The following is a 21471-nucleotide window of genomic DNA, read 5'->3' on the forward strand; positions in this document are numbered from 1 at the left end:
CCTGGACACACCAGCAAATGGCATGTCCCCCCAAAATGCTGGCTTCCTGTTCGTCAAATTGCCGCTTCATTACATTTATAATCTATACGCATTTTCTGTCGCTAATTTCCTTTCAAGGTATGCGCTCCCTGCCAGCCGATGCCGGTACCCTGCGGCCACCTATATCGACCCGTGTGTGAACTTATGATTATTTCTTCTCACTAGACCAAATCAGTCTGCCCATAATTGCAAAAAAAATAAAAGTTCATCATTTTTTACTTAAAATTAAAATCAAAGGAACTATGATTTTCTTTTATGGGAACTCCCGGGTAGGGTTGAACATTGTGGTTCCTATCATCTTCAGATGCTTTGCTTCATGGATGTCTATAAAAATACAGCAGCATCACATCCCCCAAATAAATATGGCTGCCGGCGAGAATGGATGGATCGCAGCAGGTATCGGAGATATTTCCTGCGGTCTTTCCTAAATACTTTCAAGGAGTACTTAATGGTTAACTCGTTTTTGGGGGTTAACCACAAAGGTACTCTTTACCTAGCGCGGCGCCCATTGCGGGCATTGAATGCACTTAAAAATCGGGACGCGATGCCCGCGATTTCCCATAGGGAACAATGTTAAATTTCTCAATTGACCCGATTTTTCTGTTCAATGCCTCAATTGACCCGATTTTTCCATAGGAAACAATGTTAAATGGCCCACAGAGGCCAAATAGGCACCCTAAAGTGTGAAATGGCCCCCACAATTGTTAACGCCACCCCACGATCAACGTGAACCCGAAGCGTGGCGAGCACAGCGGTACGCGTCCTACAACCTTTTCATACCCCCACTATCCACGTCGGCGTGGAGTTGAGAATAGAATAGTGTGGCGAGCCCCGCGAGGGGACGCGGATACCTGTGAAGCCCGCGAAGGGATGCGTTTACCTGTGAAGGTATCCGCGTCCCCTCGCGGGGCTCGCCACGCTTCGGGCTCGGTGGCTCGCTACGCTCGCCACACTATTCTATTCTCAACTCCATGCCGACGTGGATAGTGGGGGTATGAAAAGGTCGTAGGACGCGTACCGCCGCCGCTCGCCACGCTTCGGGTTGACGTTGATCGTGGGGTGGCGTTAACAATTGTGGGGGCCATTTCACACTTCAGGGTGGCTATTTGGCCTCTGTGGGCCATTTAACATTGTTTCCTATGGAAAAATCGGGTCCATTGAGGCATTGAACAGTAAAATCGGGTCAATTGAGAAATTTAACATTGAGCCCTATGGGAAATCGCGTCGGTCGCGTCGCACCCGATTTTTAGTGCATTCAATGGCCGCAATGCCCGCGATTTTTTTACCTGCGATGCCCACGATCAAAATCGTGGGCGCCGTGCTAGGTAAAGAGTACCACCACAAATATTACGCTGCAATGATAAACGGGCCACGTAATCACCTGTATTGTGATGTCACAAAGCTCGACCCCCCTTTGACATTGTCATTCCATGATTAATCACTATGCTGTACAGATTACATATGTTTACATTTGAATATACATGTAGGTCATAGTAGCAATGTGCAGGCAATAAAGACAGTCCATTGTAATATTTGCAGTATTATACAAAATCATTTATTTAAGAAATAAAATAAATACACAGTGAATAATGGGTAACTCAGTGACGCAAATGTGTCTCATACATTTTACATTGTAATAACATGTAATAACACTGTAATAACAAATCATACGCCGCAGGGAACTTATGTTGGATCACTTGTCTAAGGGTTCTATGGGCCCTATTCAGACCTGTAAGCAAGGCTACAATTTTGCAGATGGACAGCACCATGCTGCACTGCAGGTGGGGTAGATGTAACACGTGCAGAGAGTTAGATTTGGGGGGGGAGTTATTTTGTTTCTGTGCACGGTAAATACTGGCTGCTTAATTTTTTCACTGCAATTTAGATTTCAGTTTGAACACACCCCACCCATATCTAACTCTCTCTCTGCGCATGTTACATCCGCCCCACCTGCAGTGCAGCATGGTGTTGTCAATCTGCAACCACTGCAGCCTTGCTACCGGATCTGAATTAGGCCCTGTGTAATAAGGTTGGACAGAGATAAAGTACCAGCCAATCCAACCCAGTCTGTAATATGGCATACAAGAGCTGATTGGCTGGTACTTTATCTCTCTCCACCTTTTCTCTGTTCAAGGCTTAGTACATAGAACCCTCATACTGTAGGTATATTTATCAAATCTTCTAGAAAGGACAAGTAGAGAAGTTGGCCCAGATGATACGTTATAGCTACCATTTACCAATTACATTCTATAAAATGATAGGTAGAAGCTGATTGGTTGCTATGGGCAACATCTCAGGGCCTGCCCTCTTTAGAAGGTTTGATGCCTCTCACAGTACACAGTAGTGCTCTTCAGCAATCATTAATGTTTCATGCTACAAATACAGAGCTATGGTCAGAAATGCTCCATGTTACCAAGGAGAGAGGGATGAAGTACCAGCCAATAATCTCCTGTCATTTTTAAACAGGAGCTGATTGGCTACTACTATACCTCCATCCATGTTATCACTGCAAGACTTAGCACTTCTCCCCTTAAATGCTTTGCATGGGTTTCTATAGGTGATGACATCACGTGACTGGGGAATGTCCACAGCCAACACCAAGAACTACAATCATCTTATCAAAATATCCACTCACAAAAAAAGTATCGGCTGCAACGTATCCTGAAATATATGTGTAGTTGTGATTTCATACATCCATATTCAATGTATGTTTGTATTTTTTTTAGATTTTGTATTACTATCTAAGAATTGTATGGTTATTATATTAGATTTCTAATCCATCACAGTGCTGCACCTGAAATGTATCAAACTGGCTGGGAGTCGCTGCATTGTTCTCTTATCTATTGGAGCAATTCAGTCTCCATGATCCCTAACATTTTTGGTTATACACTGCTAGTTACTAGTGGTATAACCTTACACTGCTGGCTTGTTCTGGCTACGTTGGCGCACATTTGTGACCTGAGGAACTTTGGGAATTAACGCCATCTGAATATGGCAGTGCGCAGAATATTATGTGGCCTCTAATTCCGAATAGGCCTATTACCAAAAACCTAGTTTCCACATCTATGACGGAACCTTTAGTCATAATGAATAGGCCCCATAGTATATTGCACAGAGATCATCAAGTGTGCTACTTGTGCTGGCGGAACAATGTGACAGGAGGACCTGTGTACCAACATACTGGACTTGTTTTTATTGTGTCACTTATGCTAGAGAGATGAAAGCTAATCGCTGATTGGTTAGCTAAACTTAAATGCCAGCTACTGCGAAAAGTAACGTATATTCTAATGTCCAAAAGTCTAAAGTTGTTCTGTATAATTCGTTTTTATGAATTTTTTTGTCTGGAGCTGTTGACAAGAAACGTATAGACTTCAGGGCCACCATATGACCACGTGGTCTCAAGATCCAGAAGATCAAAGCGAAGAAGTTTCAAACCTTCTATAGAAGATGGGTCACCCAAAGCAACCGTTTAGATTCTACCAATCATTATGTAGAATGTACTATGTAAATGATATCAAGAAGCCACTGTACCTTGTACTAGAGTCCCATATTATCTACCCTCCATAGAATGGTGTGGTGAGGTCTATCTAGAAGGGTGTAGTTACCAACAGAATAGAAAAGACACAAAAAATGTTTTAATGATAAGATGGAATGGTCAAATGATATTCAAAAGCAGGGTTCTTATAGGACACGAGATGTGTATCGTATTGATTAACCATGTTATTTTTACATGTCTTGTATAGGTACACGGATAGCACAGTAATGATCACTAGAAACAACCCTCCTAAGGCACCTAATATAGCAAGTATAAGAATTCTGCTTGGTTTGGTTGTAAACTCTGTGCACGGACTTCTTGTAGCTGTGTTTACCAATTTACTGTCGCCTTTCTTGTTTCTGCCCACTACACACACCTTATATGTTGTATACGGTTCTAGGCGATATAAAGTGTATTGTCTCATTGTAACGTAAATATTATTAACAGACTCAGTCCTGCCTCCTTCAGGCTGGAACACAAGCTGGTAGTTTTCGACGACGGAATTTGGGGAACACCAACTTATAAGTACTGATGTATCTGTTACCTCCGACACTTCCTGTAGTTTTGGTGAGTCTGGAAGAGTATCTTCTCCTGAGAGACCAGGACACATGCATGGTTCCAGTTGTTGAAGCTCCATGCAAGGTACTTGTAGATGTCTACAAGGGTCATAGTCACAAACGTTCAACTGGGTACTGCTTACGTTGTGGTTTAGTTGTGTCACTTCTTCATTGTCCTCTGCACGATATTCTCCAGGAACTTCTGACTGGTCCTCGTTGGAGCTTTCATTCTCTGGGATGGAGTGTTCTGATTCTGCTTTTATGGTACTAATTGGGCTTTGGAAGTATGTAGAAGGCATCACTGTAGATTTATGAGCATGCTTGTTTAAAGCTGATGATCCACCAACACTATCAATGGAAAATGTACTGACTTCCGGGGAGACGTCACCTTGACTGATTGGACTAGTTGTCTGAGTAACAATACTTGTCCCCATTTGAGGGGATGAAGTTGTTGTGTTTAAGTCAGTGGATGTGGTCTTAAAAACCGTAACGCTTTCTAGGTGAAAGATTTGGGATGTTTTTTTGGTTGTTGGTGTAGACTCCAAAGATATCAGCGTTCCTGCAGTAATATTAGGATCTGCTATGGGTATGAAGGTTGTGCCATCTTGGACTTCATTACTTATTGTCTTTGGCTTGTTCATTAAGCACCACTCCAGTAGCTGAATTGTTGAATAGTTTGGTAAATCTCCTTTAGGGTTGTTGCAGAACGTTTCATTTTCACTGAAGGATAAAACAATGTAAAATATGTTAGGGTTAATGGAATACCAATTACTGTACATTCATTGTTTTACAAAAATAGGAGAAGAGATAAACTGGAGATAAAGTGAAAGGAGATAAAGCACCAGCCAATGAACTGTGTTTGAAAATTACAGTTGGGAGTTGATTGGCTGGTGCTTTATCTCCTTTCACTTTGTCTCCAGTTTCTCTCTTCTCCAGGCTTATTACATCGGCCCCATAGTATTCTACAGTTTACACCTGTTAAGTGGAATAGACACTCGAGGGTTCTATTTATCAAGAGTTGAGTTGTAAGGGATATGGCCGCTAGGTCTACACTATGAATGTTGACATATATTAGGTCGACCACTAAAGTTCAACAGGACCTAGGTCAACACATGAAATAGGTTGACATGGCTCAAGGGTCGGAAGTAGGTCGACATCGACAGGGTCGGAAGGTCAAGACATACATTAACTTGATAATGGCATAATCTACAGTCAATAGGTCGACATGAGGAATCAGTAGCAGAAAAAAAGACGTAATAATGCCACTTTATAGGTCATTGGTATGATCTCATCTGGAATACTGTGTCCAGTTCTGGAGGCCATATCTTCAGAAGGATATAAATACATTGGAGAGTGTACAAAGAAGGGCAACTAAAATGGTTCATGGCCTACATCACAAAACTTACCAGGAAAGGCTAAAAGATCTTAACATGTATAGTTTGGAGCAGAGAAGGGAAAGGGGGGACATGATAGAAATCTTCAAATATATCAAGGGCTTTAACATAGTACAGGAGGGAAATTTTCTTCAAAGGAAAACAAGTAATAAAACACGAGGACATGCACTGAAACTGGAGGGAGGTAGGTTCAGGGGAAATGTTAGAAAGAATTACTTCACAGAAAGGGTAGTGGATAAGTGGAATAGCCTCCCATCAGAGGTGGTAGAGGCTAAGGGGAAGCGGTCATCTATTAGAATGAACTTAGGTCTACAGTCATTAGGTTGACCCCACTAGGTCGACTGGCAGGAAGGTCGACCTGACTTAAGGTCGACATGGGCCAAGGTCGACATGACTTAAGGTCGAATTTGCATAAAGGTCGACATGATGAAGGTCGACTGGTCATAATGTCGACATGGGTTTTTCACTGTTTTTTGAGCCGACAGGCGGTATTTCATGCCCTACCATCCACTAGGGCGTGGAGGAGGTTATTAAAGCTGTGGCGAGCGAAGCGAGTCACCGTGCCCGATGCATTGCGAGCGAAGCGAGGGTCCGATTCTCATTGCCAACTGTGTCCATGTCGACTGTGTCGACATTCGGATAAAAAAACAATGAAAAACCCACGTCGACCTTATGACCAGTCGACCTTCCTCATGTCGAACTTTATGCAAATTCGACCTTAAGTCATGTCGACCTTGGCCCATGTCGACCTTAAATCAGGTCGACCTTCCAGCCAGTCGACCTAATGGGGTCGACCTAATGACTGTAGACCTAAGTTCATTCTGACAGATGTACCGATTCCAGGCTAAGACAGCAGAACAATTTAAACATGCTTGGGATAGGCATATGAATATCCTTACAAAGAAATAAGGATTATAAAGGGTTGAGTTTACCTGAAGGGTAAAAAAAGGGGCAGACTAGATGGGCCAAATGGTTCTTATCTGCCGTCAAATTCTATGTTTCTATGAGTTTTTCACTTTTATTGAGCCGACATTTGACGACAGTCCGGTATTTCATACCCTACCATCGCCTCGAGGGAGAATATAATAGTTTGCCCGAAGCATGGCAAGCGGACGCGGTACACTGATACAGTGTCCATGTCAACCTACATTGAAATTCGGGACAACTTTATTTGAAAAACTCATGTATACCTTTTGACTGTCCACCTTCTCATTGGTGATCTAGTGCTTGTGTTGACCATCTGACCATGTCGACCTTAGCCATGTCAACATTTCATGTGTCGACTTAAGCCCTGTTGACCTTTAGTGGTTGACCTAATGTATGTCAACCTTCATAGTAGGGTAGCCAATCCCGGGATCAGCGAGATCCCGGGATTTGGGCCTAAAAACGTTGGGATTTCAATCCCGGGATTGAAGCTTTCAGTACACTGTCAGGGACCTGGACGCTCAGCCACATGCCCGCTGTGCTGCTACCGCCTTCTCGCCCGGCATCTGGAGATGTATGGATGGATGTCGGTCCTGCTGCTGCCTGTCACCACTACCTCTGTAAGTGACAGGGGGATGGGGAAGATTGGCGGGTGGGCAGGCGGGCGGAGTTAGAGGGCACTTACATTGACATTTGGGGGTCCGATCCCGAGATTGAGCATTTTTCAATCCCGAGATTGAAAAAATGCCCCGGGATTGGCATCCCTACTTCATAGCATCGACCCTATGACACATACCCATTTGTAAAACCTGTCCTTTGGGGTCATGTTTCTGCCCGATATTAAAAGGGGCAAAGCTTCTAGTAGGGATTTTTTTATTGCCCTTTTAAATATCTGGCAGAAACCCAACCGGAAATGATGGGTTTTACAACTTGACTCTTGATAAATAAACTCCTCACACTTCTAGTATTTCTCAGACTGAATTCTGCCATGTGGCTAAATTATGCTAGAACTAGTTCCCAGCCCATCAAATGTGGCTATAGGTTCCATTGGGCGCCATCCAGTGGCCACCAGTGTGCTCATCACTTGAATTCTATTCCTTAGAGGTGAGGGGCAGTGCTAGAATTTTATTATATAGGGTGCTCATCTGGATTTACCAAATATATAATGCTATGTTTTGTACATAACAGCTATGTATTTTCATGTAGAAGAATGTACAACTACAGAGTTATGGTGGGTATATACTAGAACGTTCGGCAATCCGGAAGATTTCCATTGAGCCTAGAACAAATTATATTGAGGATAAACACTGTACACCCTTGCAAACGATTTATCGTATTGTTTGGTCGTATACGATTTATCGTTGCTCCTGTACACACTAGTACTATCACGGATCATTTTAGTCGGACCAACGTCATCTTGTCCAGTTGGCCATACACATTGGCCATAAAAATTGCATCCCAATATTGCTCTAGTGTTTACCCAGCCTAACTTTTCCATCTTCCAAAATGGGTCCTTCTCAGGTTTGGATCATTATTATCAGGCATGTATCTTTGTGTTCTAGTGTGTACTAGTTTTGTCTTTTTGTTTATGTCTTTCTTATGAAATACTTATATATATATATATATATATATATATATATATATATATATATATATATATAATCATGATTTACATTTTTTACCTATGTTGTAATATTTTCAGAACTCAAGTTTATGTATCAAGCCTTAGAGATGGATAAAGTGGAGAAGTTCCCATAGCAACCAAAGAACTTCTATGGACAGATAAAAAGACAGTAAAGCTACATACACACTAAGCGATATTACAAGCGAAATCGCTCATTTGGCCCATCTGCGTAATATCGTTTGTAATACTGTATCATCTAGTGCCTCCGATCAATATGGTTAGCGATGCAAGCTCCTTTGGGTCGTTAACGATGTCCTCCATCGTCTGTACATGCCGCTCAATTTTTACTGTATCGTCAGTGACTGCATGTACGGAGCGGGATCCCCATGACGTCACTAAACAATGTCGTTAACAAGATCGTTCAGTGCGTATGCACTATATCGTTTGCTCGGTTGTTAATTTATGCTGGGTACACACTATACAATATGTTCCTTAATACTGTTAGTGATGTACCGGCAAAAAATGTTGTGTACACTCTTAACGATATCGTTCAGTGACATCATCAGCCCCCACTCAGAACATGCAGTCATGGACAACATAGTAAAAATTTGACTGCATGTACAGATGACGGAAGACATTTTTAACGACCCGCAGGGGCACGCATCTTTAATGATATAGTGCGTATACACTATATTAGGGGTAGCCAACTCCAGTCCTCGAGAGCTACCTCACAGATACATAGGTGCACTGATTAATGACTGACACATTTTAGAAGATCCACAGGTGGAGCTAAATACTTCCCTTGTGATTCTGTGAGGAGACCTGGAAAACGTTAACTGTTGGTAGCTCTCGAGGACTGGAGTTGGCTACCCCTGCTCTAGACCAAGCATTCCCAACTACGGTCCTCAAGGCACACCAACAGTGAAGGTTTTCGTGATATCCAGGCTTCAGCACAGATTGTTAAATCAAAATAACTGAGGTACTAATTTAGTCACCTGTGCTCAAGCCTGGATATCACTAAAACCTGCACTGTTGGTGTGCCTTGAGGACCGTGGTTGGGAATGCCTGCTCTAGACGATATACATAATATATCATTAACAATATCCTTATTGTGGATATTGTTAATGACGTATTGTATAGTGACTCACCTTCAGAACGATATCCTGTTATATTGCTAATTTATATTTTCTTGTTTGTATCATCTTTAAAATTATAGAATATTTTAATGTCATTTAATTTGACATTGATTTGACGCTTTGTGCGACACTTTTTTTCACCTGCTAAATGACTTATAAATGTCTCTCGCTGCTGTCACAGTACCTGCTCAGGAAGATGATGGAACTGCTTGAAAACAGCCATTCCAGGTCACAAGTGCAGAGCAACGGATTGCCGCGGATGTCAATAGTCACGTTGCCCGACGTGATGTCCCAAGGGGAAAATGTTGTCAGTTTGCAGCTGCATATAGGAACACAGGACATTAGTTTTATATGAAAAGCAAATGAAATGAAACAAAATGTAAAAAAAGATACACAAATCCAGTGGGGGTTGGTTACACCCAGTGCACCTAATAAGCCCTCGCACAACCAAAAGGGGGCAAAGATTCATGGGAAGGGGCATAGCCACATGGAAAGTCCTCATTTACACCACGCGGTGCCCCCAGAGATTCTACCTGCACTGGCAGCGCCTTCTCAGTAACAGGAGCAGAGCTGAGCGTTAATGTCACAGCGCAACACCCAGCTCCCAGTCACATGCCGAAGAGCAAGCATTTTGGTGTCACCCCCTAGTAACACACATACAAGCAATGTAAGTACTGTAACAGCATAGAAAAAGCGGAAACTCAGAGGCAGATTTATTATTCCTGAAGAAGTGATAAAGTGGCTGTTGATAATGACCAACTAATCAGCTCCTTACTGTCAAGTTACAGGCTGGGTTTGAAAAATGACAGTTAGAAGCTGGTTGGCTGTTGAGTTATCACCGTCCACTTTATCACTTCACCAGAATTAACCCCTTCCTGACAGAGCCAGTTTTTGCGTTCCTGACAGAGCCCTTTTTTTCAAATCTGACATGTCTCACTTAAGTGGGGATAACTTTTTTTTGCTTTTACTTATCCCAGTGATTTTGAGATTGTTTTTTCGTGACACATTGTACTTCAAATTAGTGGTAAATTTGGGTCGATACAGTCTGTGTTTTTTTGTGAAAAATACCAAAATATCGTGAAAAAATGGAAAATTTAGCGATTTGCAAAATGTTACATTTTCTGCTTGTGAGACAAATAATCTTACCACTCAAAATAGTGAATAACTAACATAGACCATATGTCTACTTTATGTTGACATCATTATTTCAACTTCCTTTTAATTTTTTGGGACACTAGGAGGCTTACAATATGAATAGCAAATTCTCAAATTTTCAAGAAAATTTCAAACACTGATTTTTTTAGGGACCAGTTCAGTTCTGATGTGACTTTGAGGGACTTGTATGTGAGACACCCCCATAAATGATGCCATTTCAAAAACTGCACCCCTCACAGTATTCAAAACAGCATTTTGGAAGTTTGTTAACCCTTTAGGTGTTTCACAGGAATTAAAACAAAGTGTAGGTGAAATTTCAAAATTTCTTTTTTTTTGCAGATTTGCAATTTTAATACATTTTTCTAAGGAACACAGTACATTTTACTAGAGAAATGTGACTGAAAATTGATTCCCCCAATTCTTTTGTTTTCATAAATATCCTATATGTGGCCCTAGTGTGCACGGTGACCAAACCACAGGCTTCATAATAGAAGGAGCACCTACTTGATTTTGGAGCCTCCTTTTTATGAGATTATTTTTTAGGCACCATGTAGGTTTCTAGGCACCATAAGATGCTAAAAGTTAGGAACCCCCCCACAAGTGACCCCATTTTGCAAACTACACCCCCCAGGGAATTCATCTAGGGGTATAGTGTACATTTCAAACCCCCAGGGGTTTCACCAATTGTGGTACAACTGGGCAGTGAAAATGAAAAATTATTTTTTTTACACAAAAATACAGTTCTGGCTCCAAATTTGTCATTTTCAGAAGGTATGAAGGAGACAAAGCACCCCAAAATCTGTGCCCCAATTTCTCCCGAGTACGGCAATGCCTCACATGTGACCAAAAAATACCAGTTGGGTGCATGGCAGGACTCAGAAGGGAAGGAGTGATTTTTGGATTTTGCAGCTCAGATTCTGGTGGAATTTTGGTGGGTGCTATGTCGCATTAGCAAGACCCCCAAAGCACCAATACAGTGGAACCCCCCCACAAGTCACCCCATTTTGCAAAGTACACCCCTCAGGGAATTCATCTAGGGGTATAGTGTACATTTCAAACCCCCAGGGGTTTCACCAATTTTGATACAAGTGGGCAGTGAAAATGAAAAATTACATTTTTTTACACAAAAATGCAGTTCTGGCTCAAAATTTTTCATTTTCAGAAGGTATGAAGGAGAAAAAGCACCTCAAAATCTGTGCCCCAATTTCTCCCGAGTACGGCAATGCCTCACATGTGACCAAAAAATACCAGTTGGGTGCATGGCAGGACTCAGAAGGGAAGGAGTGATTTTTGGATTTTGCAGCACAGATTCTGGTGGAATGAATGGTGGGTGCTATGTTGCACCAATACAGTGGAACCCCCCCACAAGTCACCCCATTTTGCAAAGTACACCCCTCAGGGAATTCATCTAGGGGTATAGTGTACATTTCAAACCCCCAGGGGTTTCACCAATTTTGATACAAGTGGGCAGTGAAAATGAAAAATTACATTTTTTTACACAAAAATGCAGTTCTGGCTCAAAATTTTTCATTTTCAGAAGGTATGAAGGAGAAAAAGCACCCCAAAATATGTGCCCCAATTTCTCCCGAGTACGGAAATGCCTCACATGTGACCAAAAAATACCAGTTGGGTGCATGGCAGGACTCAGAACGGAAGGAGTGATTTTTGGATTTTGCGGCTCAGATTCTGGTGGAATTTTGGTGGGTGCTATGTCGCATTAGCAAGACCCCCCAAGCACCAATACAGTGGAAACCCCCCACAAGTCACCCCATTTTGAAAACTACACCCCTCAGGGAATTCATCTAGGGGTATAGTGTACATTTCAAACCCCCAGGGGTTTCACCAATTTTGATACAAGTGGGCAGTGAAAATGAAAAATTACATTTTTTACACAAAAATGCAGTTCTGGCTCGAAATTTTTCATTTTCAGAAGGTATGAAGGAGAAAAAGCACCCCAAAATCTGTGCCCCAATTTCTCCCGAGTACGGCAATGCCTCACATGTGACCAAAAAATACCAGTTGGGTGCATGGCAGGACTCAGAACGGAAGGAGTGATTTTTGGATTTTGCAGCTCAGATTCTGGTGGAATTTTGGTGGGTGCTATGTCGCATTAGCAAGACCCCCCAAGCACCAATACAGTGGAACCCCCCCACAAGTCACCCCATTTTGAAAACTACACCCCTCAGGGAATTGATCTAGGGGTATAGTGTACATTTCAAACCCCCAGGGGTTTCACCAATTTTGATACAAGTGGGCAGTGAAAATGAAAAATTACATTTTTTTACACAAAAATGCAGTTCTGGCTCAAAATTTTTCATTTTCAGAAGGTATGAAGGAGAAAAAGCACCCCAAAATCTGTGCCCCAATTTCTCCCGAGTACGGAAATGCCTCACATGTGACCAAAAAATACCAGTTGGGTGCATGGCAGGACTCAGAACGGAAGGAGTGATTTTTGGATTTTGCAGCACAGATTTTGGTGGAATGAATGGTGGGTGCTATGTTGCACCAATACAGTGGAACCCCCCCACAAGTCACCCCATTTTGCAAAGTACACCCCTCAGGGAATTCATCTAGGGGTATAGTGTACATTTCAAACCCCCAGGGGTTTCACCAATTTTGATACAAGTGGGCAGTGAAAATGAAAAATTACATTTTTTTACACAAAAATGCAGTTCTGGCTCAAAATTTTTCATTTTCAGAAGGTATGAAGGAGACAAAGCACCCCAAAATCTGTGCCCCAATTTCTCCCGAGTACGGCAATGCCTCACATGTGACCAAAAAATACCATTTGGGTGCATGGCAGGACTCAGAAGGGAAGGAGTGATTTTTGGATTTTGCAGCTCAGATTCTGGTGGAATTTTGGTGGGTGCTATGTCGCATTAGCAAGACCCCCCAAGCACCAATACAGTGGAACCCCCCCACAAGTGACCCCATTTTGCAAACTACACCCCTCAGGGAATTCATCTAGGGGTATAGTGTACATTTCAAACCCCCAGGGGTTTCACCAATTTTGATACAAGTGGGCAGTGAACATGAAAAATTACATTTTTTACACAAAAATGCAGTTCTGGCTCAAAATTTTTCATTTTCAGAAGGTATGAAGGAGAAAAAGCACCCCAAAATCTGTGCCCCAATTTCTCCCGAGTACGGCAATGCCTCACATGTGACCAAAAAATACCAGTTGGGTGCATGGCAGGACTCAAAAGGGAAGGAGTGATTTTTGGATTTTGCAGCTCAGATTCTGGTGGAATTTTGGTGGGTGCTATGTCGCATTAGCAAGACCCCCCAAGCACCAATACAGTGGAACCCCCCCACAAGTGACCCCATTTTGCAAACTACACCCCTCAGGGAATTCATCTAGGGGTATAGTGTACATTTAAAACCCCCAGGGGTTTCACCAATTTTGATACAAGTGGGCAGTGAAAATGAAAAATTACATTTTTTACACAAAAATGCAGTTCTGGCTCAAAATTTTTCATTTTCAGAAGGTATGAAGGAGAAAAAGCACCCCAAAATCTGTGCCCCAATTTCTCCCGAGTACGGCAATGCCTCACATGTGACCAAAAAATACCAGTTGGGTGCATGGCAGGACTCAGAAGGGAAGGAGTGATTTTTGGATTTTGCAGCACAGATTCTGGTGGAATGAATGGTGGGTGCTATGTTGCACCAATACAGTGGAACCCCCCCACAAGTCACCCCATTTTGCAAACTACACCCCTCAGGGAATTCATCTAGGGGTATAGTGTACATTTCAAACCCCCAGGGGTTTCACCAATTTTGATACAAGTGGGCAGTGAAAATGAAAAATTACATTTTTTTACACAAAAATGCAGTTCTGGCTCAAAATTTTTCATTTTCACAAGGAATGAAGGAGACAAAGCACCCCAAAATCTGTGCCCCAATTTCTCCCGAGTACGGCAATGCCTCATGTGTGACCAAAAAGTGGCAGGACTCAGAAGGGAAGGAGTGATATTTGGATTTTGCAGCACAAATTCTGGTGGAATGATGGTGGGTGCTATGTCGCATTAGCAAGACCCCCAAAGCACCAATACAGTGGAACCCCCCCACAAGTGACCCCATTTTGCAAACTACACCCCTCAGGGAATTCATCTAGGGGTATAGTGTACATTTCAAACCCCCAGGGGTTTCACCAATTTTGATAAAACTGGGCAGTGAACATGAAAAATTACATTTTTTTACACAAAAATGCAGTTCTGGCTCAAAATTTTTCATTTTCACAAGGAATGAAGGAGACAAAGCACCCCAAAATCTGTGCCCCAATTTCTCCCGAGTACGGCAATGCCTCACATGTGACCAAAAAATACCAGTTGGGTGCATGGCAGGACTCAGAAGGGAAGGAGTGATTTTTGGATTTTGCGGCTCAGATTCTGGTGGAATGAATGGTGGGTGCTATGTGGCATTAGCAAGACCCCCGAAGCACGGTGAAATTATGAACCTAATATTCCATAGATGTGTGGTATATTTTAAAACACTCCTTTATACATAGGCCGGGTTTGTCGGGGCAAGTGTCACACTGGAAAATAGTTTGCTTTCTTATTCCCTTTTTATAGCAAACTTTGCACCTTTTTTGTGTCCTGCCCTTTTTTCCAGTGGAGGGGATTTCATCAGGAAAATGCTGCCCTGGTACAATACGGGGGCCAGTACTAGAAGTACTGGGGCCCTCTGCCTGCTGGTTCCCAAATATTAGGCCCTTTATGACTTCCTCTTGAAAGTGCATAAATGTCCCCCTCTGGCCGGTAGAACGGAATAGCACGTAAGCGTTATACAGTGCCATCTGGATGATATACACGGCCACCTTCTTGTACCAGATTTTTGTTTTCCGCAGGGCACTGTACGGCTTCAGTACCTGATCTGAAAGATCCACTCCGCCCATGTACCTATTGTAATCCAGGATACAATTAGGTTTTGAGGTGTGGGTACTGGTACCTCGTACAGGGACGGAGGTGGTACTGTCTCCGTGAATTGTTGTCAGTATAAGGACATCCCTCTTGTCCTTATATTTGACCAACAACATATTTTCGTTGCATATTCCCCTGCTTTCACCCCTTCTCATTACTTGGGCAATGTGCGTTTTTGGGAGGCCTCTTTGGTTCTTGCGCACAGTACCGCAAGCTGCTGTACCTCTTGAACCAAGGGCCTTAAACAGGGGGATGCTAGTGTAAAAGTTATCCACATAGAGGTGATAACCTTTATCCAGGAAGGGGTGCACTAAATCCCAGACAATTTTCCCACTAACACCTACGAGGGAGGGGGGGCATTCTGGCGGTTCAATTCTTGAATCCTTCCCTTCATAAACCCTAAACCTGTGGGTGTACCCTGAGGTGCTTTCACACAGTTTATACATTTTTATGCCATACCTTGCCCTCTTACTGGGAAGGTACTGGCGGAATTTAACCCTTCCTTTAAAATGTATAAGGGACTCGTCGATACAAATAAATTTTTCAGGGATGTACACCTCTTCAAATTTGGCACTGAAATGATCAATGACCGGCCTGACTTTGAATAGCCGGTCAAAGGTGGGATCATCTCTGGGTGGGCACTGTGCATTATCGGTGTAATGTATAAATTTAAGAATTGTCTCAAATCGAGTCCGGGTCATGGCCATACGGTAAAATGGAGTACTGTACAGAACATCTGTACTCCAATATTGCCTAATTTCTGGCTTTTTTACTATGCCCATATGAAACACCAGACCCCAAAACGTCATCATCTCTACTGCATCTACAGGGGTCCACCTAGCAAATGATGACGTGGGGTTTTGAGCAATAAACTGCTGGGCATATAAATTAGTTTGGTCCACCATTAAATTTACAAAATCATCAGAGAAAAATAATTTGAAAAAGTCAATTTCTCTGAGACCTGTGGAATCAAATTGGATTCCTGGCATGGCCAAAAACTCAGGAACCTGGGGCTCAAAATTGTCTGGTGGTGGGGTCCATACGAGATCAATTGTTGGGGGGGGGGGTCTCAGCTGCTCTACGGGGGCGTCTTTGAGGGGGTCCCTCATCATCAGAGGAGGAAGAGGAGCTTAAGGCGAATCCTTCAAATTCCCCGCTTGCATCACTGGCTGTGTCAGAGTCAGAAGCAAGCAGGGCATATGCCTCCTCCGCTGAATACATTCTTCTGGATGACTGTGATGACATTTGGGAGGACATTTGGGAGGACATTTGGGATGCCATTTTTATTTTTGTGTTACTGGTAGTGAAATGTTTCAACACGTGTATAGTGTAGGGGGGGGTACAAACTTTATTTCAACCCGGGGGATATGTAGTGTGTATGTAGTGCAGAAAAAAAAAAAATACTTTATACCAATAAAAAAAAAAAAAAATGAAGGGGTTAAAAATAAAAAATTGAAGGGGTTAAAAAAAAAAAAAAAGGTCCTGCGCCAAAAATTGAAAAAAGCTGATCAGTGATGTACGTCACTGATCAGCGCACAGTGGCCACAGGACACCCACAAAATCACAGTGTGTGTAAAAAAAAAATTAAAAAAAGACCCCACAGCACTCACAAAAAAAAAAAAAGGTGATCAGTGATGCGACACTGATTACCAGTGAGGTGCAGCAGGTGCACAACCTTTGGTGCAACTGACAGGTATATATATAAAAAAAAAAAAACCTCTGCACCCCCAAAAAAGTTGCTGATCACCTCAGATATAGTGATCAGCACAAAAGGCGGGGGCAGCAGACACAAAATTTAGCACTCTCTGTCACTCTCTATCACTCTCTGTCACTATCTCTCACTATCTATCACTCTAGGACACTAAAAAACCTGCACCCCCAAAAAGGGGGGGTAGCAGACACAAAATATACACTCTCTATCACTCTCTGTCACTATCTCTCTCTATCTCTCACTATCTATCACTATCTATCACTATCTATCACTATCTATCACTATCTATCACTCTATGACACTACAGCAGCAGCACTGACAGGTATATCTATATATAAAAAAAAACCTGCGCCCCCAAAAAGTTGCTGATCAGTTAATTTATACTGATCAGCACAAAAGGAGGGGGCAGCAGTCAGTTATATAAAAAATATATAGCACAATCTGTCACTATCTCTCTCTATCTCTCTCTCTCTATCTCTCTCTATCTCTCTATAACTATCACACTGCAGCAGCACAAAATATAGCACTCTGTCACTAGGCCTCTCTATCTATCTCTCTCTCTCTATCTCTCTCTATCTCTCTATCTCTCTCTCTCTATCTATAACTATATCACACTGCAGCAGCACAAAATATAGCACTCTCTGACACTATCTCTCTCTCTATCTCTCTCTATCTCTCTCTATCTCTCTATCTCTCTCTATCTATCTCTCTATCTAGCTATTACACTGCAGCAGCACAATTTCACAGCACAGGAAGGCACAAGTAGCAACAGGATCCAGGAAGCATCCAGCACACTACTAGGCACAGATCAAGCAGTGATCAAGCAGCGATGAAGCAGTGATCAGGTAAGTATGGAGCAAGGTTCTGGTCAGTATATGGCGGCAGGTGGCACGGTGACCGCACTGCACGCTATTCCAGACCGGAATGGCGTCTGCAGTGCAGTCACCGTTAGTTTAAACCCCCCTCCATGGCTGTGATTGGTCCGTCGGTCCGACGGACCAATCACGGCCTTTGGGGGCGGGCGGGGTGAGGTGGGGTGACACCAGTGTCACCCTTACACCCCGCGGTGATTGGTGCTGTACTTTACAGCACCAATCACCTCCGATCCCGTGTCACCGGCGAACGTTATTCGCCGGTGACACAGGAAAACGCTGTAATTGGCTGTTCACACTGAACAGCCAATCACAGCGATCGCCGACGGGGGGGCGGCATCGCAGCCCCCCCTGGGCATGCACGGACATGTCTGCTGTCAGGGACAGCAGACATGTTGAAACTGTCACCGCGTCTATAGACGCGGTGACAGTTTAAATCCATGACGTACATTTACGCCATGTGTCGGGAAGTGCTTCCCGACCATGACGTAAATGTACGTCAAATGTCGGGAAGGGGTTAATAAATCTACCTCTCGGTCGGTTATCATTAGTTATTGGAGGTAGACAAATCATATTCAATTGTTAAAAGAACAATTGGATCACGAGAGTCATGGAGAATTCCAGATTACGTCAGGTGTGAGAATCCGCTGCCTGGTGCACTAATATGTAACACTAGTTTCATGGTGGCGTATGCAGCTATCCCTGCATATAAGGAAGCAGCTGTCTTTGAACTGGGATTTTTCTACATGTTTGAGTATTACTTCGTGTCATTTCTAGTGACAAAGCTGCTGGTTATGGGTACAATTTTCTTTTTATAGTAAGTTTCATTTGCTGCAAGGAATGGGTAATGTCTAAGGGAAAACTGCCCCAAGTATATTTCTCCAGCAACCACTAGAGGTGGTCATGAGCCAGGGCCAAATTATCATTAGGGAGGATGGGACTACAGCCCCAGACCTCCACATAAAAATAGGACCAGCAAGATGATGACCAGCTGGCCACAAATCAGAGTTACAATCAATAGATGCAGGGTAACTTGCCAATGGTCAATGGTTTTCCCTACTGAGGGTCATCCCTGCTCTTTCACTCACTGTCCTATGGCCCAAATAAACAAAACTTGGGGCAGGGCTTCATGGTGCATTGTGGGGCAAAGCGAAAAGGACCCCCCCCCCCCCGTTTACTTGGTGCCGGGGCACTTTGCTTTGCCCCACATTGCACCATGAAGCCCTGCCCCAAGTTTTGGGGCAGGGCTTCATGGGGAATCATTGAGGTGTGTGTGGGGGGGGGGGTGTTGTACTATCATTGGTGGACTGCCATTGGTCCCGTCATCAAACCAATATTGGTGTTTAACCATCAATGGTTTTTAAGCATTGATGGTGGCTGGCAACACCAGCCCTGTCCAAAGTACATCCAGACTTCATTTGCACACCAAGTCAAAAATGATCTACCAACAGGTCACATTTTCCAGATCCCCTAGCTGGTGCACAGGTGCAGTCATTACTTACTGACACATTTTCAAACATGCTGCATTCATTCCTAACCGACACATTCTACGGATCCACAGGTGGCCTGGAAAATATGAGCTGCTGAAAGATCAAGAGGACCGGCTTGGCCAACCCTGTGTTGGGTGCTGAATTACAGTGCATAAACTGTCAGCCGCTCTGCTGGGCGGCAGAAGCAGCGGCTTCTCTCCGCCAGGTGTGCTTCTGCGCCGTCGCGCTCGGACATAGTTTCACAGGGAGAGGGGGCGTTTCTGCCTGGTGGTGACCGGGTGAGCCACGTCATTTCCGACCCGGGCCAGTGACATCAATTCCGCACAGCGGCGATCAGTTGTAACCCAGCAATCCGCCCGGCGGTTGCTGGGCAGCCAGGGGACGCCGGACAGCGCACCCTTCACCACCGGCCATAATGAGGGCAAGGGGCCTGGTGTGCATGGGGGCAGCTGACTGGCCATCTCACCCCTTTTAAGGGATGTGGCCCTGCTCAGCCCCACCTGTGATATTTCTTATCTGTGTTTATCACCTGCCCCCAGCCTGCTCCTGACTTCAGCATCTGATCCCTGCTTATTCGGTTCCTGGGTCCTGGTCCCGTAAGTGCTCCTTTGGAGCCCTGGTTCCTTAATTCCTTTGTTCTAACTGTTTATTCATATATTCCCTGGGACCTTCCAGGGTATTGTTTCTGGCCATACCCAGAGGTTTTTTGTGTGTCTCTTTCTGGGTGTCATTGTGAGTACGCAGGCACTCCTTCTTTGTGGTGTGGTGTTTGTGGTTGTATTGTTTAATGTGGTTTGCTCTTGTTAGAACTCTGATGGGATTCCAGACAAAAGGTTACCAGGAAGGACAGGCCACGATCCAACTGTAACTCTGTTAATCCCTCCAGAGGCTATAGGCACCTGCAGAGCTAAGGCTTCACCAATAATAGCCACTTTCCAAGGGGTAAAATAGGTTCACCCCAACCCCGGTGCCACCTGGACTTTGCAAGGAAACATGGTGCCCACCACCTCCACAGCAGACAAGAGGATTGGTAACTAAAGAACCCGAAAACATGGAACACAGCAGAAATGTGGCACAGCTGTCCTCCACAGGAGGGAGACCTGCAGCAGCCCAACGTATACTATGATACAGCTTCCCACCACACTACCCCAGATGCAACAATGCACAAAGGTGGGAATAGTTACACAATACTCCAACAGCTAGGCCTATACATGCGGTTCTGCAGAGAGATATTATAACACGGAGCTGGCTTCCACCATAACACTGATGATAGCTTGTGGGAATACCAGAGAGACAGCATATAACTTTACATATTGATTATACTGCACTGTAAATAGCAGAGAATACAAATGCCTAGATCAGGGGCGTAACTATAGCACCGCAGCCCCCGCCACCGCGGGGGGGCGCTGTGCATGTGGGGGCGCCGGGGGCTGCGGTGCTATAGTTACCCCCCCCCAATCCCCCGCAGACTTACGTATCTTGCTGGTCCCGGCGGCTCCGTTCTTCTGATGAGGACCACAACAAAATGGCCGCCCCCATATAGCAAACAGTTCTCTGAAACTGTCTGCTGTACGGGGGCGGCCATTTTGTGGTGGTCCTCAGCAGATGAACGGACGGAGCCGCCGGGACCAGCGCGATAGGTAAGACTGCGGGGGAGGGGGTTAGCATAGGCGGCGGGGCGGCCGGGGGGGGTGCTCGACGGGGCGGCGGCGGGGGGTGGGTATGGGCGCCCCCCCCCTTACGGCGGGGGGGCGCCCAAAACGTAGCTACGCCACTGGCCTAGATGATACAAGGACACTTATCTCTGTACAGGTCGGGCTCAGGACATCAGGAGCCGGTACAAGGGAACAGGAAGAACCTTGGACTCATCTGTGACACAATCCCAGACTCACAGCAAGGACACAGTCTTCAGGCTTGCACAAGAAGCTGACAGGCAAAACAGACTAGGATCGGCTGCACAAGGAAAATCACTGGCAGGGTCTGCATGCTGGGAGCCTAACTAAATAACCTAGCATGCAGCCACACCCAATGACCAGGGTATGCATGAAACCCAGGCAAGATGGATCAGCAAAACCCAGAGTACTGATCCAGGGGAAACATACAACTACAAACAGA

The 21471-nt window shown here is 44.2% G+C and overlaps 1 protein-coding gene across 1 annotated transcript in view; it reads right to left on the bottom strand.

The window, feature by feature from the left end:
• Positions 1–1627: 1627 nt before the first annotated feature.
• LRRN4 (leucine rich repeat neuronal 4) overlaps positions 1628–21471 on the bottom strand; it is a 41146-nt gene continuing 21302 nt past the window's right edge. Inside the window, exons 4-5 of the mRNA XM_083175625.1 lie at positions 9394–9528; positions 1628–4851 (exon numbers count right to left, since the gene is read on the bottom strand). Of these exons, the coding sequence (XP_083031751.1) occupies positions 3675–4851; positions 9394–9528 (1312 nt within the window). The 3' untranslated portion in view covers positions 1628–3674. The remainder of the gene's footprint in view (positions 4852–9393; positions 9529–21471) is intronic.

Source organism: Crinia signifera, chromosome 3 (assembly GCF_055691185.1).
Source record: "Crinia signifera chromosome 3, ASM5569118v1, whole genome shotgun sequence".
NCBI lineage: Eukaryota > Metazoa > Chordata > Amphibia > Anura > Myobatrachidae > Crinia > Crinia signifera.